Raw genomic sequence first — 24,313 nt, 5'->3', positions numbered from 1 at the left:
ATTGTTATTGAATAACTTGCCTATTTTAATATCCCATGTAAACAAGCCTTTGGGGCTGTTTCTCTCCTTTCTGCTGCCCTTTGTAAGTTTATTTCTCCCTTCCTTGGATGTAACTCAAACTCAAATGGATTTTTTGTTTTGCTGTTCATGAGAGCACCCTAGAGGAGGCACACATTCTCACAGAAGGACTTTTGATGTAGCTTTACACCTCTCTGCTTTTCCGTTTAGTTCATTCATTCTTCTTCAGGATCTAAATGACGTTTATAATGAGTTTTTCTGACATTGCTGTGTGAGATGGGAAAAAGCAATTACAAAAAATTGTAACATGCATTTTATGATGCAGTTTTTTGGGTTTAATTCTTGCTAGTGGACACTGATTAACTCCTCAGAGAGAAGAGTTCTCCATAAATGCTGGAAATCAGCTGTAGTTTTTCCAAAACTGGGGCTCTCACCTGTGTTGTGGCAAATGCTTCAGACCACTCCTGAAATTCCCAGACTGGACCTGCAACGTGTCTTCTGTTTGAATGCATTGTTTCACTCCACTCCAGAGGAGCACAGTGCTTATGTGATGTCACATCAGACAGTCTTAAACACAAAACCAGGTTTATTCAAGGAGAGTAATGAATTTTTGGAAATAAACTGGAACAAAATTTGCTTGGCCCTCAAAAAGGGGATGAAAACAGAGCTCTAGGGGGTGCTTATCAACCTAGTCTGTCTTTTACATCTCTGATATTTTGGCTGGCTTTGGCAGCTGGCAGCCTAATCTCACCCAGTGCCTTAGGAATTTGCATAACCTGTGATTTGAGTGCATTATTCCTCCTGCTCTCTGAGCACCTTTCTGTGCCTATTGCTCTGAAAGCTTCATTGCTTGGTACTTTTGTTCAAATTTGAATGGACTTGCTAATAGTTACAGAAGTTTTGATTTGGAGTGACGGTAAGAAAGCACAGAAATGTGAAACTTTAAAAAAATATACAGTCAATTCTGACCAATGCTGTAGCAGTATCAATGTAGCTACCTGTAGATAGTACAGTGAAAGCAGGTTTTATTAAGGATAATATGGACTGGTAGCAAATGGATGTCAAGTACAATTAAAATATCTTGATTGCCGGAGCAATCTCATGCAAGCTAGTTTTCTCCCTTCCTGGTGGTACTGTACAATGATGCCTTTGTGAATCAGGCTTTGGAAAATGGCTTTTTCTTATGGTGTGGTGGGTTTTCAGTGCAGCTGGATGGGGAAAATGGTGCTTAAACAGTGCCAGGTCTCTCTCTATGGATTCCAATGAAAGAGAAGTTGTGACTGGTTTGTAACTGATTCATACCTCTAAGTTGCTTAAAACTATCCAAAGACATGTCTCTTGATGTTGCTGCCTGTTTGGATCTTTACAGCAAAAACATGATGAACTAAAGCAATGTAATGCATGAAAGTTTGTTTTGGGTTTCTCCCTCAAACTATAGCCACGGTTGGGGCCTTCTGCCATGAATAGTTTTAATTGTCAGAATAGCTTATTTCTTGTCTGTAAACATTGTGGGAAGGTCTGATTCCTTCCTATGGGATACATAGACTGGAGTTTACATGATTTCTAGTTTTCTTGTTGGTTATTCTTTTGGCCAAAGCAGCAAATGGATAACACAGAATTCAGAATTTAATATTTTATATTGAATATATTATATTCAATATAAAAGTGTTCAGAATACTTTTATTCTGAATAAAATGTAAATGGATTTGATGCTATTTCTTTTTCTTTTTTTTTGTCCCCCTTTACTGGGGTTTGTAGAGAGGTCATCTATATGGTTTAGTCACAGTGATTTGTATTGCAAGTAATGTGTTTCTTTGCTAAATAATTATGTGGCATTATAAAATTACTATTCACAGCACCACAGTGATGAGTGTTCTGACTTTTTTTCTTAAGCCTTGACTAACAGAAGGCATGGTGAAAGCAAGAACAGGAAATATTTAGAAAATGGTATTTGAAGGTTGAGGTTAAACCACTATTAAGCTCTTATTTTTGAAAAGGCAAAGTAAGAGGAGGTTCTAAAGAGTGTGTTGCACAATCAGCTGTGTGTAGTTAACCCTGGCTAGCTCCAACTACAAGGAGTTTTCTAAAGCATGTAGCAGAGTGCCTTTTGACTGACTTTCTTTATTCAGCTATTTGATTGGTATTTACTAACATTTTTTCCCTCATTTGTTTCTTCCTCCTCAGTCCTGAGGATATCGTAAATTGCAGCGTTTATAAAAATCTGAGAGCTCCCAAGAGCATTAGTGGAAGATGTTTCAAAGACATCTAGATAAACAAAAAAATTAAATTTTATCTCATTAAATCCATAACAACAGACTAATTGGCACGCTGCTTGCAAACACACTTTTGAGGCAAAAATGAAGCTACATCTTTTTTGTCTCAGAAATTGTAGCATTGGTAATGCCACTACAAGGGCCAGATCCTGAAAGTTTCCTCAGTGCCTGTTGCCATACGGAGTGTGAGCATCTGGGCCTTGCCAGGAGGCATTTCATAAACCATACAAGAGCTTCCTTCTGGAGCAAAAGAAAAATTCTAACCACTGAAGCTGTCTTGATGTTTTTCTGTGTCAAAGTGGTTTTTGTCATCTTCTTTTTTATTCAGCCACTGAGCAACTTTGATGTCCAGTTTCTGAATGCGGTTGGAGACCTGTTGGACCTTATTCCTGCATTATTTGATTATTCTGCACGGGGTGGGCAATGCAATGTGGATTCAGGAGGCCATGGGAGATACCAGTGGGACATGGGACACTGCTCTGCACTGATCAAGGTGAGCACCAGAACTTAATCTCCAGTGACTGTGTTGATTTGCAGTGTCATGAGTTTGCATTTCTGGATCCTTCCCTGTTCATGTTGTGTATAAAGAGACTTCTGTCAATGATCAAGATGTATATATGCAGTTGTCATTTGTGCCTCTAGGATTTTGAGTCCAGTTTTTCTCACTTGTGTTCAAGTTGAGGGAAAAGACCAAACCAAAACCACGGAGATGGGTGTTGAAAAGCTGTTAGAACTACTAGGGAGTGAGGAACTACCAGGGAGAGGAGACTGGATGAAAATAACTCATTCACCTAGAGAAGTGAAGTCTAAAAAGGGATGTTGTGAGTGACTACAAATACCTTGGGCAAATAGGCAGGGAAAAAAGGAAAAGGATAATTTAAACTAAAGGTCAGTGCTAACGTAAAAACAAATAGATGCAAGTAGCTGATGTTTTCTGTTAATAGTGATACCTTTGAATGGCTTTCCAGTAGGAGTGATGACAGAAAAAGCCCCACAGTTTTAAGATGAGTGACTGATGCATCATGGTGGCAATTACATTTTTCAGTTAAAATTATTAAGGAGATTTAATCAGCATCCGGAGACTCAATGTATTGCAGAGCAACAATATTCACCCTAAACTGAGAAATGTTAACTGAAGCATTTGCCTACAGTAAGAGGTTTCTGAGCTCACAATAAATTGTAGAACCAGGGAAATATTTTGAAGACATGTACCATCAATATATCTATTTACCTCTTCAAATTAAATTTACTTGTATTTGCTTCTGTGCTTCACTTCAAAATGAACCAGAGGAATTCTCACAGAAACAGTATGTTTAAAATTAATGTTGGATATGTTTGAAAAGATCTGATTTGAATGTGTGAATAGAAATACTCCAAATGAAACTGGGGGAAAACCTATACCATGTGATGCAGGTATCTCAAATAACCCCACAATGTTTTATTATGAAAACAACACATGGGCAGGAATTGTTTCAAGAGGTTTCAGAAATTCATTTAGTAGACAACTAAAAGCATAAGAATCTGCTCTTTCTTCAATAATGCAATTCATCAAACTACTTAAAACAAAGTTCTCCTAGTTTGTATAAAGTAGAAAACATGCAAAATATCATGGGGTCAGAAATTACTAATCTTTCTGCTTCTGTTTTCCAGGTTCTACCTGGATATGAGAATATATATTTTGCCCATTCCAGCTGGTTTACTTATGCAGCCACACTGAGAATATATAAGCATTGGAACTTCAATATAGTTGATCCATACACCAGCACTGGCCGTCTCTCATTCAGTAGTTACCCAGGTAAAGTCAAGAAAACCAAAACTATGGAGATATTCAATTTGGCAAGGACCACTTTGCTGTCTTGTATCTGTCCTGGCTGTGAAAAGGATGGTAACACAACAAGCATTGGCTTCAATCTACCTTAGAACTTTTAGCCACCAAGAGGACAAAATGACAGCTTGAATTTTGTATCTTGAACATGATATTGTTGTCATTGTCTTTTGTTGTTTAATCACCTTCAGTGTTCTGAATAGTACTGGTTAAATATTTTACCTCTGGCACAAACATGCTGCTTTGAATTCTGCTTGTGTGGTCTGTAGTCATCTCAAGTGCTGAACTCCTCACCATGCCTGTAGCATTCACATGTTTGGTAACAACAATTTTGAGTGCTTCTGTTTACCATTGTGACATGACTCATGCTGTAATGGGATTATTACTGGGTATCAAACACTTGATGTTTGAAAGTGTATCGGCTTCTTTGGTGTTGGGTTCAGGAGCCTTCAGTAGTTTTGTTGTTTTTTTATTTTTTTTCCTTTCCTCCTTTTTATTTTTCTTCCTTTTCCAGCTTCTCTATAAGCTGTCGCAGAGAGGAGTATGTTTTAATGCTTATTTGGTGTGTTAATAATATAGCCAGCCAAAATCTTTAGAGTCTCTTTTGGGAAGATTAGGCCAAATGTTAGAAATCGCCAGCAAATAATGTTTGAGTAGCAAAATATGTGCTCTTGGTACAGAATAGCACCAAGAAATGGGAACGTGAAAAACCAAAGCAAATCTGTAACGCCCTCTTAGAGCTGACATTGCATAAGCTTTTAGAGGTGAAATTTCAAGTTCAAAAATACCTAAACAGTCAAGAATCTTCATAAAACATTTTAAATTAAGTAAGTACCATAGGAGACTATCTCATTCTAATGAAATTTTGTTGGCTGATGATTTTGAAATATGCTTTGTTGAGTAATGGTGCCTTACTGTAAGGGCAGGGGTTTCTTCATGGCAGGGGCTCCTGAGACTGTGACTGGGAGAATGTTTTGAAAAGCAGTTGCATTCATTTTATGTTGAAAACAAGCCTTTTTTTGTGAGGGTCTGACCCTCCTCAGTGACCCTTCTCAGGAATATTCTGACAAGTGAGATTTTTAATTTGAGGAAGGGGTAAAGTAGTCTGAATGCTCTTAAGTGTACAGCCTTTCAAGAGCTTGGATTATCTGCAATTGCCTTGGAGGAATTTCACTTGCTTGTTGCAAGGAATTTTGCCAAGCCTGTGTAATTTGGTTGAAAGCAAAGGTTTCTGAGCTCTGTTCATCACGTGAATGTTCATGAGGTTATTCTGGCTCTCACATCTCTCAGCTGAAATACTGATGATAGCACTTCCCTTGACAAGAATGTGGTTCTATTTAGCAACTGTTGTATGCTGCACTGTGCTGCAGATTCAAAATTGGGGGTCACGATCAGCCACACAGAGCATTTATTAATTTATTTTTAGTGGAAGTCTGTGGTGATGTCTTTCAGTTGTCCCTTTTGCAGATTCTTTGTATAAGGAATTAAAAATATTCTGTTTTTATGACACTGGTAAAGCATAGTGTGTGGCAGGATACCTGAAAATCAGCTACTGCTTTGCTGAAATGGTTGGGGTCTGTTCATTAGTGTACAAAATCCCAGTGTGCTTCCCTGAGAGTGCTGAGGTCTGCAGAGATGGCTTATTTTAAAGCTTCCTATTGCCATGTGGACTCTGGCATAGTCCTGTGGGAAGGTGTACTTCTACCAACCAAATGAGTGAGAACTGTTGCAAAGCATAGTTCCCATGGCTACAGTGACATTTGAGAGGTCTGCGGTATGCAGAGGGTGCTCACTGATTACTGGGTGCTATCACAAGCACTGGACAAGCATGGTCCATTGACTGCAGCTAATTGCATTAGCTGTGGGTGTAGTTCACAGACTTGCAGTTCTCCATGGCATGAGTAAGCACTGGCCTAGTAATGCTCCAGGGACATCACGTAGGAAGGAGGCAACTGCCAAATTCCTCTGCTCCATGTTATGATGAGAGATATTTTCAGAGCATCTGACTCTGGAATCTGCAGCTCCTGGCCATGGTTCAACCTGTCAATTGTAATGTTTCCTTGCATAAATGTTCCTGCTTTTGGTCTCTGTCCTCATAGATGTAAGAACCAGTAAGAAAGGCCAACTTAGTAATTTCTCCTGAATAGTAGCATGATCCTATGGACATAGAACTATTAACTTCTGGAGGAAACAGAGAGCACTAAAAAACAAGGTGCCCTTCTAGGCCTTCAGCAACACTTAACTGAGTTATTCAAAGATTGTTGTCATCCAGTAAGATAGGATGTAAAGTAAAACTATGCTGCTGTCTAAAAGGTGTGTCAGAAAATGTTAAGGGGTCATTTGTCTTCTGAGAAGGAATGTGCCCAATCCATGATTTCTCCTGGATAACTTTACTCACAGAGTAAAATTATCCATATTATTTCTTTATTTACTGAATTTCAAAAGACAGGCTATGAGATTGCAAAAATTAGTATTTGCTGTGACTCAGTTTAGAGGTTCTGAGGCTATTGACTAAGCATGATTTGTGTTAGGGTGTGCACTGTGGTACAGCTGGATGTACTTCTTGCACTTCTTTGCTCATGTTGTGAGTGAGCAGGTGGGAGGACAGGCAGGAATTACAGAGTCCATCCCATCTTCCCCAGCAGTTACCAGTGTTCTGCCACCAAGTTCAAATGTCCATTGTTAACAGTATATCTTCTCTGCTGCTTTCTCCCCTTCAGAGCAGCAGTAGTCCTGCAGAGGTACAGTCAAATGGGAATTAATGGGAGTTGTAATCTCTGTTTTTGCAGAATGATTTCTTTACTTGCTGCTCATTTCCACACTAACTCACTTTAATTCTCACTTGAACTCTGCTCATAGTCTTTGTCTGCAGAGCTGCATGTAGGACAGTTCTGTAAACCTTTGGAAAGGATGAATGTCTCTGAATTGAAAGCTTGAGCTTCGTTGTCTTCTTCAAGCTCTGGACATGAGTACTTCCTGTGGCTTGTGAATCCATGCATAGCAGAGAGAGCTGAAATTGTACAGAGAATGTTACTGTTCCTCACAGATGTTGAATGAAGCTGTGCTCATGTGAGGGAGTAAGGAAGTGATGATAGAGACAAGGTAGGTTCTATGTTTTGTGCCACATATCTAGTGGTGGATCAGCCAGGAACCTGCACCTCTCCTTCCTCTGTGCCCCTTTCCCTCCCCACCTCCAGTCAATTCTTTACCCATTGAGGCATTCAAAGAAATGAGCCAAACTAACTGATAAAATTTATTATTTTTGTTGGATGGCAGGGGGGTTGCAGCTTCCAGGATTTGCATCCATTTGAATGGAACTCTTTTGAACTCCATTTAAGAACAGGAATGTGCCATTTTGACAAAGCACTCTGGTTTGGATTGTGAACTACCTTCTCTGTGCTGAGCCACGGTCTTTTAAAGTATGTTAATTTGATTTTAGCAGCTTTAACAAAAACAGCTGAAGAAGAACAGTTGAAGACTTTTACTTCTACCTTTCCTCCTCTGGTCTGTTATTGGGATCTTTCTTGGTTGAGCTAGGCAGTGATGTGGGAGTAAGATGGCACAAGTTGTCTTGATGGATAACCATACGTGTCATATATATATCGATCCATCCATCCATGCTAAGGCAGGAGAGAGAGGTGGTTTGTGTCCCTTGCTGTGAGGTAATCTGGTGTTAGTGCAACAAAATCCTTTCCTACAGCTTGAGGAAGGGAGGAACAAACTATGGAAAAGGTGGTAGCATTTGTTCTCAGGAATACCTTGCTCATAAGGTATTCCCAGACCATTTCCTGCTTCCTCCAGCATCTGTTTAAAACCTGGAGAGAAGCAAAGGAAGGTGTGGTGAGCTTTGGAGATAAAACCAGAGCTATAGTATGGTAGGTGCTATCTCTTACTGCCTAGGAGAGATGTGCAAGTGGAAGGGAGGCAGCTAATGGGTGCTCAGTCTTGACACGAGAAGCAGCTGCTGATTGTCTGCTGATCTGGAGAATACCTTTATTTTCCCATATTTAAATGTGTTTATACACTAGAACATTGGGCATCTCAGCCAAGAGCTACTCCCATCCCTGAGAGGTGGGCTAGACCTCATAGCTTTGACTCCTAGCCTGTAAAGCTGACCCTTGCTGTACTTGAAAGAGCACAGTGACCTTTTAAAACACCAAAAAAGCCGATGCTGCCTGGTTCAGAAAGCAGCAGTCTGCTTCTTTCAGAGCAGTAGTAGCCAGGAATGTGCTGCCACCCACATGTTCTTTGATGTGCTGACTTTCTGGAGAGCACTGTGGCACAGATTGCAAATGATTGCAAAAAATGCTTGGCTGATTAATGTCATGGTGAGTGAAACTCTCTATTTTGGAAACTTCAGTTTTCCAGTGGCATTTGAAAACTGCCACTGAATCTTAATCTGATACAGAAAATGCAATCAGAAGTACTTTTGCTTGTTTCTCTGTAGAGTTGACAGTTTCTTTGGAGGGAGGGGTTAAAAAACGCCCCAAAAACAATAAAACAAAACAAATTTGACTGAGTGTTCCTAACAAAAATGGGAGGCAGGTTTGCAGAGATGGTTTTGCAGGAAAAACATAGAAGAAGCGTACAGTGAGATAACACCTTCAATTACAGCAGATTCTCATACATACTTAGAAGAATGGCTCAAGAGGACATCAAACATCTGATACTTCTAGACTTCTCTACCAAGGTTTTATTTTTCTGGATGTCTTTACTGTGGGTAGCCTGTTGCTTGTGATTTACCTTCCCTTTGTTTCAGAGTTCCCCATGCCTTAAATCAAAATGGGGTATGCCATCTTGGAATTATTAGGCTACTAATGGTGTATCATGGAGGTCATGTTGTGTTATAAAACATTGCAGGATAAGACTTGGTAAATACTAAGGCCCAGAAGGAAATCCCCTTCTTTTCAGCTTAGCTGAACTTTGCACTTTATTTGAATTACAGAGTTCAACCTTCAGTTAATTCAGCATCATTCCTTGTGTTAACACTTGTTTTGAGTCAAGCTTTTCTGTTCTATCTCAGCTGTTGATTGAAATTGAAGAGAGAAATTACTTGGTTTGTTTTGAAGTAGGACACTTGGCATTGTGACCCACAAGAATGGATGCTCAATTCATATCACAATTGTTTAACAATTTCAATTATTGCCTGTGTTTGGGCAAGCACCACTTGACTTGTTACGTAGCAGATTATTGCTAGAGTATCCCAAGTCCTTGTATAAAATAGACTGGCTGAGCCAAGTTTAGGATGTTTCTCTTGTCCTTACTTATTTGAGGGAGATCTCTGCTGATAATGTGTGTAATGTATTGCCTCTCTCTTCATAAGTAATACCAGATGCCAGGGTGCTCAGTCTATTCTATACTGATTTTTTTTTTTTTTTTTTGAGAAAAGATGTCCACACTGTATTTTCCTGGATCTGTTCTAATTTGAGAACTTGCTTCTTTAAAGAAATTTTGCTGAACTAGAGCCCTTAAACATTGCATAAGTTTTTAGAGGTGAATTTCAAGTTCAAAAGGTGGTCTGCCTTTTGATAAAAGCCCAGAAATAGGAGGCAGAGCTGTGTTGTCTCTTGCTGTCATAGGTTGGTGACCTTTGCAGATTGCGTTAACAACGTTTGCTGTGGAAGATTTCACAGAGGAGCTCAACTATTAATGGTGTAGCACAGCATTTTAGCATTTTGTAGTCTTTGAAGACTGATGCTATTAAAAACTTCATGACAAGAGTTCAGGTTCTGCATGACTTCCCAGCTCAGTTAACAACCTTTCTTCCCTAACCTGGCAGCCACGTATCTGCTGAGTAATCTAAAGGCCAAGTTATTTCTGCTGTACAAGTAGTCCCCATACTATCCAAGGCATATAGCTGACCTTTGCAGCTCTGCATGCCACCTCCTGGCAAAGGGTTTGCAACTGGACCTAGCACTTCTGTTGGCATGTAACCTGGAAGGGAATCCTGCCCACAGATCCATCACTGTATTGACTTTGCAGAGCTGGCAGGAATAAAAAACCCCCGTGACAACATGTTAGGAAGAGGAAGTAGGTAGAGCTTTTCATACAGGATGTGGTTTATGATTTAGAAGGTGCTTGTGTCTTGGAGATGCTTTTAAGATATCTTAGACAGGAAAAGATTAAACTAGAAGGAAGATTTTTCTGCTTGATTTAATACAGAATGAATTAATTAAGGGGATTAATTCAAATTAACTAATTTATGTTGTCTTTACAGAGTAAAAATCTAAAACTGATAGTTGTTGATGAAAGTGTTTTTGTGGAGTTTGTACTTTGCTTTGGTTTTCGTTGTTGAATTTTTATATTTTTTTTAGTTCACTTCTTTGTTAGAAACAAACACTTGACAGGCATTTAGGGTATGTAATCCTTAGCATAAGACATAGGTTGACTTATGGAGAAGCTTCTACACTTCCAGGCTTGACATACAAACACAAAGCAGATGCTTTATACAAAGAATTAGGTGTCTTGAAAGTGTGACAGTTACTCATTTCAAACTGTGTTGACAGGTGGGCCCAAAGCCCTTGCAGAAGTTACTACCTCATCTTTAACCTTTGTACAGTTTGAGTTCACACACACACATTGACTCATCCATATCCTCATTACTTATCTCTTGTTTTGTTGAGTATATCAAAGGTTCACAAAGATAACAAGTGTTGTGTTATTGCTTTTTAAGGCTTTTTGGTGTCCCTGGATGACTTTTACATACTGGGCAGTGGATTGGTAATGTTGCAGACTACCAACAGTGTTTACAATGAAACCCTCATTAAGCAAGTGGTGCCAGAATCCCTGTTAGCTTGGCAGAGGGTCCGCATTGCCAACATGATGGCAAATGATGGCAAAACTTGGGCAGAGACCTTCTCAAAGTGCAACTCTGGTAAGTACACCTTCATATGCATCTGAGGAAAAAAGATATGCTCCCTCTACCTGTTGCACTTGTTTCCTTACCTTGGCAGGACATGTAACTCTCTCTGTTCTCACATCCAGGAACCTACAACAATCAGTACATGGTTCTAGACCTGAAGAAGGTCAAGCTGCAGAGGAGCCTTGATGATGGTGCATTGTACATTGTTGAGCAGATCCCAACCCTTGTGGAGTATTCTGATCAAACAAATGTTCTCCGGAAAGGTAATAGCTCCTATAGTAGTTACTGGCTTAGGAAAACCATCTCTTTATGCCAACTGAGAATTGTGTTTTGTACCAGGGAAGGGTTTGTTGAATACTAGTCCTGAGTTTAAAGTAAGGAAGCCTTGTGTGAGCAACCCTCAGCTTTGCATGGGCATCCCTCTGTAGCCGAGTCAATTGCAATCTGTTGATTTACCTGGTATGCTGTGGCAGCAATGCAGTGAGCATCTGTGTCTCCTAGAAGCAGAGGAGGGGAAAATAGACTTTGTCTCTTTGCTTATCTGCATCCTTGCCTTTTTTCTGGTATTGTTTTGCCCTGTTGTAGGACCAATGAGGGAAAATGTGAGATCTGTTTGGGACAGTACTAAATAACGGTGATGCTGTGGGCTACTCAAAATGATTGTTGAGTGGATCACCCTAGAAGAAGATAAAATTTTGAATACCAAAGAAGTTCTATGTTAAATTCATCTCCTGAACTTTTCTGGATCTCTGTTTTCTGATAAATATTTGCTTTTAAAAAGGTTCTTTAATTCCCTAGCAAGACTAGCAAGAACTCAATGGAAAACAAACAAAAATCTTGGTCAAGCAGAACACTCACTGTCAGGTTTAATTTGCAAGTGTTTACTAGACACATCATCAACAAAAAAGCCTGAGCCTTAACTGTGTCTAAAGCTTTGTGCTCCTTCCCCATATCACATGCTGAGGGGATAAATTGATGAATTGCTCATCATCAAAATGATGGGAAATTTGTCTGTGTTAGCAGCTGGGGTTGGTTCTCTTTGAAATTTTTTGTTGTTTCCTAGCTTCTTGAAAAGTTCTGGCTTTTTCCAGGCATTGCCACATTGTCAGTCTCTTTTGGCTTCTTTTGCCTTGGGCTTTTCAATGCTGTGTTGTGTTTGGGGTGCAGACAAAGAAGCTGATAGAGACTCTCTAGCTCTGGCACTGGAAACATTGCAGCCCCATCATGGCAGTGCTGAACCTGTGCAGAGAGGCCAGGCTTGGCAGGTACCTTGAGTTCCTTTTGATTTTAGAGCAGCTGTGTGGCATTCTCTGTAGGACTGAGCCCAACTCCTGGGCTTGGCCACACCGTGACCACTTCTTCCCTCTGAGATGTTGTAGCTGCTCTGTTCTCAAAGGTGGCAGCATGTATTAGAGGTTACACATCACTTCATACCTGCAGTAGGTCTTTTCCCAGATATCTAAGTGTACCTTGTCCATATTGGATAACAGAGCAGTCAGTCTCTGGGAGTTTAAACATTAGGAGGACAGCTTTCAACACACAGGTTGAGCTAAGCCCTGCCAAAGTGCAGTTTTGGAGACTTCAGCTGCTGTAAGCAGCAGATCTGAACTCCTCCTTGCCATGCAGGACACCAGACAAGTCCCTTCAAGGCCCCTGCCCTGTTCCCAGGTGCTTGGAGCAGCTCAGGTGAGGGAAGTTTATCTTTCTCAAGAGCAATGCTGGCTTAAAATCTTTGTAGTGTAGCTGATCCTGGCACGCTCCATCATTGCCATGTAGCAGGTGTCCCAAGATAATGCACTTTTTGGGCACGCTGGTTTGGTCAGAGTGAGTTTGCCACCAGCATTTGCTTTTTGAGTCTCTTTGAAGCATATACCTAGAAATCACAGAGAAAGATAATTGAAATCTCAGGTGAACAAAGGCAGGTGAACAAAGGCAGGTATTGCCGTAGTAAACCTTGTACTGAGGAAAAATGAAGCATTTCTTTATACAGGTTTGAAAATAATTTTTTTTTTTCTTTATGGCTCCTGTCATTCTGCAGGGCAGTGCAGATGAGTTCTCAATAACAGGAATCTCTTATGTTGCCCTTTCCAGGCAAAGATGTCCAGGTGCTTTCTGTATATTGACAAAGAAAACTCAGAAATCCTTTGGAGGAGGTGAGGGAGGGCAACATTGTCTCAAGTGAAGGAATAGGTCACAGGAATAGGCTGCAGTTCATGTTTCATGATGATGAATGAGTACTCTATCAAAAGCAACACATCAGAGCAAAACCTGGGGTCTGAGTGTCTTCCATATATGCAATATTCTTACTGCCCTGACTCTCCATGTTGCTGGTACCTTTTGCTCTCTAAGTGCAGAGAAGGAAAACATTTTGATTCAGGAATTTTTTGCTGCCTTCATGTCATCCCTTCCTTTCAACTTCACAGTCTCTTTTGACTTGTTTTTTGTCACTGTGCACCCTGCCAGGTTTCACTGGCTTATAGCAGCCTTTGGGTAAAGTCTGGCTTAGGTTGACTGTTGCACTCTTTCCATGGGATTTGCAGTCTTGCAGATTCTGAGACACAGAAGAGCTCTTGCTGGAGGAGAACTTTAATAGCTTCCTCTGTTTTAGCAATTTTAACAAGAAGTTTTTCCAGGTGGGAGAAAGGGGTCACCTGTATGCACTGTGTTCATGTGAGACAATAGCACCTTTTTGAATCACAGCTAAACCTTACTGGTTTGGAAGCTGATGTATCCGTGTCCTCCGGCCTGCGTCGTTAGAGGCTGGCAAGTTGCTCATTTCTGGAGGACGCCTGTATTACAACACAGCCTGTACACAGCCTGTTTCCTTCAGGTAGGCTCTGGGTCACGTAAGCAAATGCCAGCAGACAGGAATACCCTGTCTTCCCTATCCTAGGCAGGACTCAAGCTGGTGAGGCCTCCAGTCAGACAGTGCTCCACTGCTTATGCTGTCTGCATATCTTTCAGGAAGCTTGGCTTGTATTTGTGTGTATTACTCCCAGTGAGTTCCAGTTGATTTTCTTGAGCATCTTACACTGGACTCCTCACACTGTGCTGGACTGATCTTAATGGAGGCCTGCATTTATCAGTGCCTAGATAGTAAATCTCTAAGCCAAATCCTGATGTGTGTGATTTGAGAATGAACAACAGGGGATGTTGGTGCTTCGGCGACATCTTGAAAGTATGCTACTCTTGGGCCTAGCTCATGTTATATACTTGCTGCCTAAAAATAAAAAAAAATTAAATGTTAAGGTTATCTATTCTTATATATTAAAGTACTTCCTGTACCCAGATTCTGCCCTGGAAGGTCTCCTGGTTCTTTACAAGAACTTCCCACAATGGTCTTCTTTCAGCAGTTTTATGCAGAATTGCTTTTGGAAAGGTTGGAGAAAGGCTCTGCTTTGCTGATCAATCACTTCTTAACCTTCAAAGGCAGCTACTGGCAAATGTGCAGCAATCCCCCATCCTTCTTTATGGCTGTGTGCAACCCCCACTGCACAAAGCATGTGTGTGCTGGCCTGCCTCCTGTTCAGCCCGAGTGGCCCTGTGGTCTCCGTGTGTTTGTGTGTGTCAGTCCCTCCCTGACATCGCCGCATGGTGTGTTGTTCTGCTTTGGAGAGATGGGAAGCAGGCAAAACCAGAGTGACTTCAGGCCTCTCACTGTGAAGTTCTGTGGAGATAAATGATTTTGCAGTCCTTTAAGGTTCAGCAGGGAAACCTCTGCAAGAGGGCTGTGGCTATGCTGCATGTTCAGGCTCCTGCAAGTCTGATCTCAGCTGTTTTGCAGGATGAGTCCTGAGGCTGGAAGTCTGGGGGCGGGTTGCCTGGGTATGCAGTCTCCAGTGATGTTATGCTGGGAGTCAGCCCTGGTCATGCCAGTGACTGTTGCCTTATTGTGTTCAAACCAGTTTTCTGTGTTGTTCCTCGACATGCTGCTGAGGCAATGCAACATGGACAATTATTTATTTTCTTTTCTGATACAAGCAAGAGCATCCAGCTTTTCCAAGTGATTAACAGATTGGGGTTTGTCTCTGGCAGGTTACTGGCCTTCATACAATATCCCTTTCCATGAAAAGATTTACAATCTCAGTGGGTATGCATCATACGTTGTCAAGTACGGCATGGATTTCTCCTATGAGCTTGCTCCAAGAGCCAAAATCTTCCGTCGAGACCAGGGCAAGGTGACCAGCTTGGAAAGCATGAAGTACATCATGAGATACAACAGTAAGACACATTTGTGTGCTGTGGAGCTGATCCTAATAAGCAGTGTTACTTTTATTTCTTGGTTTGTAGTGGGAAGCTGCAGCCTCACATACAGATCAGTTATATTGTCCTAAATGCAAAATACGCACCAAGGAAAAAGGTAACACAAGCTTACTTTGGAGGTAGGAAACTGGGCTAAAATTGCTCTTTCAAGAACAAGACCCCTTGGGCTTGTTATTTGACTTTTCCAGAAAGCTTCTGACTCCAAGAGAGAGTACTCCAAGAAACCTCATGGACTGCTGCCACCTAATACATCTAAAGCCTGTCAATCTTGAAAGCCTTAAAACCTAAGCAACAGTTAGACATGATCAGAACAGAGAATTTAGTGTAAAACTTAAGGTCTTTTTCCATGTTCAGGCAAATGGTCTTTTGCAGGTGGCATAGAGTTAATTTTCTTAGTGGTTGATACAGTACTGTGTTTTGGATGTAGTATGAGAATAATGTTGATAGTTCAAGTATTATTTAAACTGATGTTTTAGTTGTTGATAAGTCAAGGACTTTTTCAGTTTCCCATGCTCTGCCAGCGAGCAGGTGCACAAGAAGCTGTCAGAGCATGGCCAGGACATCTGAACTGAAGTGGCCAAAGGGATATTCCATACTATTGAACCTCATTCTTATTGTGTAAACTGTGGGAATTGGCTGGAAGGTGCTGATCCCTGCTCAGGGGTGGGCATTGCATTGGTGAGCAAGTGGTGAGCAATTGTATTGTGAGTCACTTGTTTCACTAAGGGTTTTTTTCTCTTGCCCTCCCTTTCCTTTTTAATTTTTGTTATTAACAATTCAGTTATTGAAATTGTTGTTATCTCAACCCACGGTTTTTACCTTTTTCCAATTCTTCTCCCCATCCCATGAGGGGTGGGGCTTGGAGGGATGTGGATGAGTAGTTTTGTGGTACTTAGTTGCCAGCAGGGGTTGAACCAGGACAGTAGGTAATGCTCTGTTGTTTTTTCCTGACAGGGCTCTCCTTAACTGGATTAAACTCAGTTTAATTAACTTCTGTCTAAGCCCATCTCAAAGTACTGATAGCTTTAGATGCTATATTTTTATTCCCAATTATAGGGAGCTTGCTGATTACTGGACTTGAGGTTTGGGAGGCCTCTCCCAGGGTGGGGTATCATTCCTGTCTGGGCTGTGAGTAGCAGCATGCTCATAGAGGCTGAGCTCATCACCTTCCCCTCCGGCTTGCAGCTACTGCAGTGGGTGTTCAAAGGTTTTGCTCCTTTACAGTTATTTTATTCCAGAACAGGAAAACAATGGCTGTCATTGCTGTATTTCCCCATCTCTCTCCCCGCTCCCTGCCCCCAACCTGCTACTTCCCTTTCTCTTCTGCTTTTCTCTCCTGACAAAGTTTCTACAAGCTTTAGTCATGTGGAATTTCATCAGGTGGAATTGCAGATATTTGTGGTTAGAGATTGGCAGTGGTGCCCCTGGAATGCAGAAGTAGCTGTATGGTCTTGAATTAGGAGCTTGTCTACTTCATGTCCTGTCTTGAGTGCTGACCTGTAGCTGGTACCTAGGGAGAAGCACAAAAGCAATGTGACAGAGTGCAGTTACCCAGTTTTTAGTGGCTCCAGTATTTAGCATCAGCTTTTTGTGAGAGGGCTGACTTTTTTTCTTTTCTTCTGTCCTTCCCACATTTCACCCCAGACTATCAGCATGATCCTTATGCTGAACACAATCCTTGCAACACCATTTGCTGCCGGGAAGACCTGAATCCTTCTTTACCAGTGCCTGCAGGCTGCTATGACTCCAAGGTAAATTACCTTAATTTCAATATCTGCTGAATGTTGGCTGCAGCCTTTGTCCTCCTGTCAGACCTGTAGCATGTTTCCCTGCACCAGGGCAAGCATGGCCAGGCATGTCTGTTCCCTCTTTTCATGCTATCCCAGTGCTTGGGCACCTCCTCAGGTGGGAATTCTCTGCAGAGTCTCATTTCCTGTCCCTGACATCAGTCCTGGCACAGAATATAGGGGGAGCTGTATGAAAAAAACTACATCCATGGGAGCTTGTGGTGTTCAGGGGTTAAACCCCAAAGCCTTACAGCAGGAAACGAGTCTTCAGCTCACTCAGGGAATGAGACTGTTGTACAGCCTCAGCCTCCTGTTCATAGGACTCTGTGGGTGCCTCCTGGAGCCCACAGGAAAAGGGTTGCATTCTCACTTTAGGTTTAAATTTACAAAAGCCTGGCTCTCCAGTAAGCTGCCCTGCACTGGGACTCCACCTCTCTGCAACACTGCTTTCTGAAAAGTTTGGTGAAGATAACTTTGCATTTTAGGGGGATGTGGGAAAATCCACTGTCCTGGAGAAAACAGCATTTATTTTAGGCAGGTTATATGATATTTTCACTGTGAAGAGCAATGCCCAAGTAAGCAGCTGTGCTGAAAATTTGTACAGTGTTTTATCCTGTGGGATCCAGCCTGCTGCATTTCTGAATTACGAGTTTGGTTGCTAGGATGGACCTGGGGAGGCTCTTTCGGTATCTCCAGTGCTGTGTCCAGCCAGCCGTGTGTTGCAGTGGACAGTAGTGGGAGAGTCCCAGAGCTGGGTAATACAAGAGGAATGCAGAAAATGGCTTTGTAGAGGGGTCTGGTAAGGGTCAATGCATGCTGCAGTGCCTTAGCCAGCAAGTTAGGCAAGGGCTGGGCTGGAGGTGGAACAGGGAGCTTAAGAGGGGCATTGAAAGAAATAACCCAGAGCACAGGCCAAACCTGTTCTAGTTATAAACCCTACTGACACATTTAGTGTCTGAGTTTGGGAAAATGGAGCAGGCTTGGGACCTCTTTGGAGACAATGAAGGAGCATTGCAGAGCTTGGGTAGCAATATTAACTCTGTGCTGCCTTTCTCCGTTCCCGAATTACCCTGACATGTCCCAGGGGATGGCCCAAGTGCTCAACATGCAGCAGAGCTTAGGGCAGACCCCCTCATCCGCCTGCTGCAGCCCCATAAAATCAGGGAGGGCTGTCCTGAGGGCAGATGCTCTGGCTCTTTCCACCTGGCGAGGGCAAGTGTGGGCTTGTGGTTTGCTGGTGCCCTTCAGCACTGGCAGCTGTGTGACTGGAGATGCCTCTGCACAGGGGAGGAATTGCTGCCTGTGCATGTTTCCCTCTGCTCTCTTCCCTCGCCTTATTATCCAATCTCCGGGAGCTGTTCCTGCTGTCTGGGATGGGGACGTGTCAGCCCTCACGCTGCCCTTTGCCGCGGGTTCCTGTCCTTTGTTCCAGGTGTCGGATTTCCGCCTGGCTGCGGCGTTCACGGCCTCGGCCATCAACGGCCCTCCGGTGCAGGGCGGTCTCCCGGTCTTCAGCTGGAGGCGGTTCAACCGCACGCGGCACCAGGGCCTGCCCGAGTCGTACAACTTCGATTTTGTCACCATGAGGCCCATCCTGTGAAACCAGCGTCAGTATCTACAAGTGGAATTTTTTTAATGGAAATTTTATTTCTTGTGTAATAAATCGACCTGGGTGTCCACATCCCTGTGCCTTATACCTGCCTTCCCATGTACTGTCTGCTAGGCACTTTGTACTGATATCGGCTGCCTCGCTGCAGCCCAAAGCACATTCCTTTCTTCTGAGCTGTTTGGGTGGCCCTTCCTCTGAGTTAGGATTGATGAGCAGCAGGTGACAGAGCTTTCTGTTGATCTGAGCCATCATCACAGCTGTTCCTGGAGCAGGAGTGAAGAGCAATGCCACCAGTGAGAGTGATCAGTTTCTAGTAGCAACATGGGAGCTGTGTCCACGGCTGGGCCAAACCAGGTGGCTGCTTTGGGCCGTGATGGCCTTACCTCAGTGCTGGCTTGATGTCTGCCTTTTGTCTGAGTAGTGTGCTGCAAGTTGTTTCCCATCAAGCATGTGTTCTCTGTGGCAGATCAGTCTGTTCTGTACAGGATGTGACTTTCAGTGGCACTGTCAAGACTTCCTTTGTGTGGCCAGAGCAGCTAGCAATGTCAGGCTGCAAAAGAGGGTGAAGGGAAGTGGCCTGTTGCTTTGGAAATGCCCCCGCCCCAGGCTGCAGGGACAGAAATGTGATGCAATGGATCTCTTACAAGGGATCTCTCTCTTGGAATGATCAGCCCACGCAGTTGCTCGGTGCCATCTTTGCCTGTGCTCTCAGCTGGGGCAGGGGAATGTGACAGTGAGATGGCTGTGCACATTACTCTCAGCTACCTGTGTTTACACCAAGGAGTCGAGTCACTAGGCTGTTTTGTGCTAGATGTTCTATGTGTAATTAAGTAAAACAAAATAAACAGCTCTTTCCTCATGTCCTTGATGGTCCAAACTAAATAGTGCACAGCACTGCCCTGTGTTATGAAGGTGAAGAATGATGAGCAGTGTGAGGTTCAAATGAAGCCTCTAGCATTTAGCTTGCATGATGGGGAAGAGAACAACTTACTGGGTGAGGTTCTGGCTAAATATTTGGCTGCCACAGTAACGGTGATTTTTGCCAAGGGAAGAGAGAGACCAGAAGTTACAGCAAAGCTGTTGTTGACAATGAAAAATTCATGAAGGGACTGAAGTGATTTGTTTGCTGAGGTAGGAGGTAGGTGTGACATGCTGTGTGCAGAGACTCCTCCATGTGGTGATGGAGCCACTGCCACAGATTGGATTGAATTGACCTGGATTGAGCAGGCTGCAGCAGGCATTAAAGAGGACACTTAAAGAATGGATCTGGGTCATGAAGAGCACTGCAAGGATCTGAGCTACCAGCAAGCAAAGGACCAAGAATCAGCTGCTTGTTTGAAACAGGAAGCACAGAGGGGCTGGAGGATGGCTTGACTTCACTGTCACTCCTAGACAATGCAGCAACACTGCAGGATCTATTTACTGCTTTTTCACACAGTTTTATATAAAAATACAAATGGAGAAGTACTGTTTAAAAGTTGGTCCCCAGGGACCAGGAAACTGGCAATGGATTACTGCAGTGAACAGTGTTCTTGACCCAGGGCACAGCTGGATGCTTCCACCTGCAGGAAGTGGATCTGTGTGGCACCTGTGATGTGCCCATGACATGACAATATGCCTGGAAATAGCAGCTCTGCCTTTCTCTCACCTTGAGCCTCCTACCCTGAGATATGACCTGTTTTGTGCTCCAACCCAGAGTTGTGGGAAATCAGAGCTCTTCTTTTGAAAGTGCCTTTCTGTAAGTAAGTATTTACACCAGTGGTACCTTGTGAGCCTTAGGACTACAATCTGCGTGACTTTGGTTATTTTTTTGCCTTTGGTTGTGCTGCTAAAGGCCGCTGCATTCCTCTGGCTGTGCTGTCCATTGTGCTTCCTTTGTTACCAGACCAGCCAGGGCTGATCTGCCAGTCCTGACCACAGCAGCTGGGTCCAGCTCCTCCTCCCTGCACAGCTGCATCAGTGACCAGAGGAGGCTTTGATAGCATTGCATGGCCCAGTAGGCAGGTGCAAAAGAACTGGCAGATGACTACATGAAGTAACAAGGTTTCTTTGAGTATCTTATTTCCTTCTGCAGGTGCCACTTGGAATAAAAAAAAAGGAAGGTATGCTCTAAGTAGAGGATTTGTGGCAGAAGTTGCTGCCTTTTTCATACCCTGCTTTCAAGTTTTTCCAAGTCCTGTGGCTTCTGACTCTTTAACTTCAGGTTTCCTGTGTTGTCTGAAGAGGGACTTAGTTGGTGGGGAGATGGAAGTGGTAGTGATAAATCTCTCTTGCCATAATGAAGAAATACTCTTCAGTCAATGCCTAGAGGAAATGACTCCTCTCAGCTGGACCTTCAAAATTGTCACATCAAACACAAGCTTTCACATGCTTTACCATTCCCGTTTTCTGAAATTCAGTCACAAACTCGCCCCTCCTGGTTCTAGTGGTCATACCCTGCACAGCCTCAGCTCTAACAGGGGCCACAGTCTGTCACAGCATCTCTCTCTCTAGCAGGGGACATTGGGCAAGGTCCTATCAGTGCCTGCCCAGGCCAGGCTGTACAGTGCTTCAGGGAGAAACCAACAGCACTCCTTTGGCAGTGTCCTGGTGCTGTGCTGCTGGCTCAGGTTTGCTTCTCAGATGACTTCTGGGGTTTTTTCAGTTTGCCTAGTAAAAGCATCAGTGGTGTGCAGAAATGGACTTTGCTCTGGGGCTGTAGCAGTTTCCAGACTATAGTGTGTGTGCAGATCTACTCTGCAGCAAACAATGAATGTTCTGCATGCTCACGTTCTCACTTGGCTTTACTTCAGCAGGAACTAAAATTAAAGCAGTGCTTGAGCAGAGTAGTTATGTTGTATTTGATGACAAAACATAGGCTCTGCACTATGTGCAGTACGTATACTTGTAGTTTAAATAGGTAGTTTGAGAAACTCAGGACTTTCAAGTGGGATTGTGCTGAGGCATCACGTCACAAGAGTCCATCATCTTCTGGTCAGTGACTTGAAGCAAATTTCAGTAAGTGCATGGAAACAAATTATTAGCATCACAAATTAATTATATGCCCTTGAAGTACAGGCTCAGCACTAATGCAGGGTCGGCACATCAGTAACTCCATGTTCTAAGTACTTTGAGTTCTCAACAATTTGGCAACAGAGTTGGGTCCAAGAGGCAATTTTCCCAGACTGCCTTCTAGTCCAGCTGTTTATTGGTCCCAAATGAGTTGCACAAGATCTGTTGTGGTGCTGTTCCTGGCTTCTTCCTTGAAGCAGCTGGGTGGGGGGGCAGAGCCCTTCATGATGCCTGCACTGAAACATGCTTTTATTAATTACTTATTTGTAATTTATTAATCCTGATTTCATTGTCCCCGAGTTGTGCACTTTGTGCTGTGCCCAGCAGCTGCTTCCTGGCCGGGTGAGTGGGCCTTCATGCTTGAAGGGTGCTCTGAAAAACTCTGGGACTTTGTCCAAAGCCTCTTGCTCAAAGAATGACCATCGCTTCAGAGGTCAAACCTGGCATCTTGGAAGGCAAGGAGAGCAGCACCAGCAATTGGATTTCCATTCCTGAATTTATCTGGGGCAACTTTGGGGTGCAGGTCACTTTATTCTCTGTGTCCATGCTTTGCAGAAATGCATGGAAGGCAACTTTCCAGAAGTTACAGCAGTGCTTTGGTTTTTTGCTTCTGTGATGGTAGCACCAGGCAGCTGACTTCCTGGGAATGACCACGAGCCAAAGCCTTGCTGCTCAGTGTTGGCTGAGCAAGGTGGCAACACCTCTGGAGAGGAGGAGCAGGCTCTGGGCTCTTTTTTGAGAGTTGCCTCCTGCTGTGTCAGGAACTAATGCACAGATGACTCAAAATGTTAAAAACCCAGTAGTTTTATTTCAAAGTATAAATTCCAGGCTTGTCAGACAAAACCCCACTAACAGTTAACACAGACACACACTAATCTAAAGTACATACAAAAATGGGGAAAGCTGGCAACTGCCCAGTTTAAAGTGGACATTAAATCAGTCTTACTTTTTTTTTTTTGTATTTACATGTCCAGCTGCAAAACAAAACAAGAAATCAGATTTGGAATTTTCCAGCAAAGTATTTTGCACATTTGACTTCTGATAACCAATAAATTACTAAAGCTGAACAGGAATCCCTGAACAACTACTACTCAGCTATCTTATTTACAGCAACACCCCAACAGTTTAAACAGCAGTACAAATATATATATGTGTGTGTATACATATATACACACATCTATACATATATATATATAGGCGTATGTATATAAAAGAAGAAAAGAATGCTCAGCCTGCATACTGACAATGAGAAAGAAAGATGCCTTTTTAACTTAAAAGGGATGAAAAGGAAAATTCATTTATTTGCTTTCTCCTAGCTATCCTTAATTTTTTCCTTCTCCTCTCAGAAGGTGTTTGGAAGGGAATAGATCTGCATGGCAGGGCTGGCTTAGTGTCACTTAATCTCTTCTCCCTCCAGTGTTTTCATACAATGCCCACCCCTACCCAAATCAACAAATTAAAAAAATATATATTTAATATCTCAAGCTTCTATTTAAAATATCTGCATAGATATTTTTGACAAAAGGAGAATACTCAAAGGGTGGATAAGAAGGCAGAATCACAGCTTGATTGTGTACAGTGTATGCAATACTCATCCTGGGGCATGGCTGGCTTGGGAGCAGGAACAGACGTGACCCATCCCTTTATGTAGTATTGGGTTTTATTTACTGTACATTTAAGACTAAGCATCAAGGAAGAGCTGAAGTGGCTATTTCTGTTACAGTGCAAAATGATGTTCAGATCCTACTACTGAGTCATGGTCCCAGTGAAGACTGAGGGATCTTGCCTTTGTTTTCTAAGGAGACCCCTTAATTTTATAGGGAGAACACAATGAGTTTTTCCAGCCTTGTGCTAAAAACCTTGAGAAAGGGTGTCACAGTGCTTGTGCTCAGTGATCTAACATGGCCAAGGGCAGCACAAACAATTCCACGGAGCAACATCAGACCAACGCATAGGGAAGCTGCTCAGAGCATGGAAATAATTACAGGCTGAGAGCTCTGCATCCTTGTGTTTTCTGAAGCTGTCACTGGAGACAGTGCCATAGCTGCAGTCTGTCCTCTCCTAGCATTTATGGTTTTGTATCCAATACCTTTTTATCCATACTGCAATAAAACAGGCCAGTGAAGCTGTAACTAGGAGAAATCCAGAATGCCATTTTGCCATCAGCACTCCACAGCAGGGCTCCTCTCCAAGTAGATGAATTAACTCAAATTACTTTCAACCTGGACATCCAGATGCCCTTGTACCACACACAGAGAAAACAATTTAAACCTAAAACACACCAAAAGTAAATGAGGATTGAAAACACAGCTGTAGTCAGTGCTGTGTTTGCTAAAACATGGGCAACTCGGTCCAACGTGGTACTGCTGAAATGTCATGTACCCAGAGGCAGCAGCAAAGCACAGAATCACAGAATTCAGACACAGAGTCAGGAATGACTTTATACTGAAAGATGGAAAAGTTTGCATTAAGTGCAAAGAAGAAACCAAACTCAACACTTCCACTTAAAAGCCATATTAGAAATTTTTAGTGTATTAAAAAGTGGATTATTGGAAGGCTTCAGTCATTGATACTTTTCATTAATGAAGAGAGCAGTCTAGAAGCACAGTATTAATACACCTGTAC

General features: G+C 42.7%; 1 protein-coding gene and 1 long non-coding RNA gene across 4 annotated transcripts in view; one reads left to right on the top strand and one right to left on the bottom strand.

The window, feature by feature from the left end:
* Positions 1-18,722, top strand: part of PLBD1 (phospholipase B domain containing 1) — a 38,220-nt gene extending 19,498 nt beyond the window's left edge. For both annotated transcript variants that reach the window (XM_064420015.1, XM_064420014.1), the window contains exons 5-11: positions 2,620-2,784; positions 3,942-4,086; positions 10,790-10,990; positions 11,101-11,241; positions 15,014-15,199; positions 16,886-16,992; positions 18,461-18,722. In XM_064420015.1, the coding sequence (XP_064276085.1) occupies positions 2,620-2,784; positions 3,942-4,086; positions 10,790-10,990; positions 11,101-11,241; positions 15,014-15,199; positions 16,886-16,992; positions 18,461-18,628 (1,113 nt within the window). In that variant the 3' untranslated portion in view covers positions 18,629-18,722. The remainder of the gene's footprint in view (positions 1-2,619; positions 2,785-3,941; positions 4,087-10,789; positions 10,991-11,100; positions 11,242-15,013; positions 15,200-16,885; positions 16,993-18,460) is intronic.
* On the bottom strand, positions 5,300-18,548 carry LOC135300508 (uncharacterized). Of its 2 annotated transcripts, none has more exons than XR_010362343.1 (3): positions 18,362-18,548; positions 7,608-16,751; positions 5,300-7,126 (listed from the first exon to the last, which is right to left on the bottom strand). It is a non-coding gene; the product is annotated as an uncharacterized LOC135300508 (long non-coding RNA). The 2 variants fall into 2 exon arrangements; XR_010362344.1 differs by lacking the exon at positions 5,300-7,126 and having other exon boundaries at positions 7,827-7,931; positions 11,062-16,751.
* Positions 18,723-24,313: the final 5,591 nt, after the last annotated feature.

Source organism: Passer domesticus, chromosome 5 (assembly GCF_036417665.1).
Source record: "Passer domesticus isolate bPasDom1 chromosome 5, bPasDom1.hap1, whole genome shotgun sequence".
Taxonomy (NCBI): domain Eukaryota; kingdom Metazoa; phylum Chordata; class Aves; order Passeriformes; family Passeridae; genus Passer; species Passer domesticus.
This window is presented reverse-complemented; position numbering and strand designations above follow the sequence as displayed.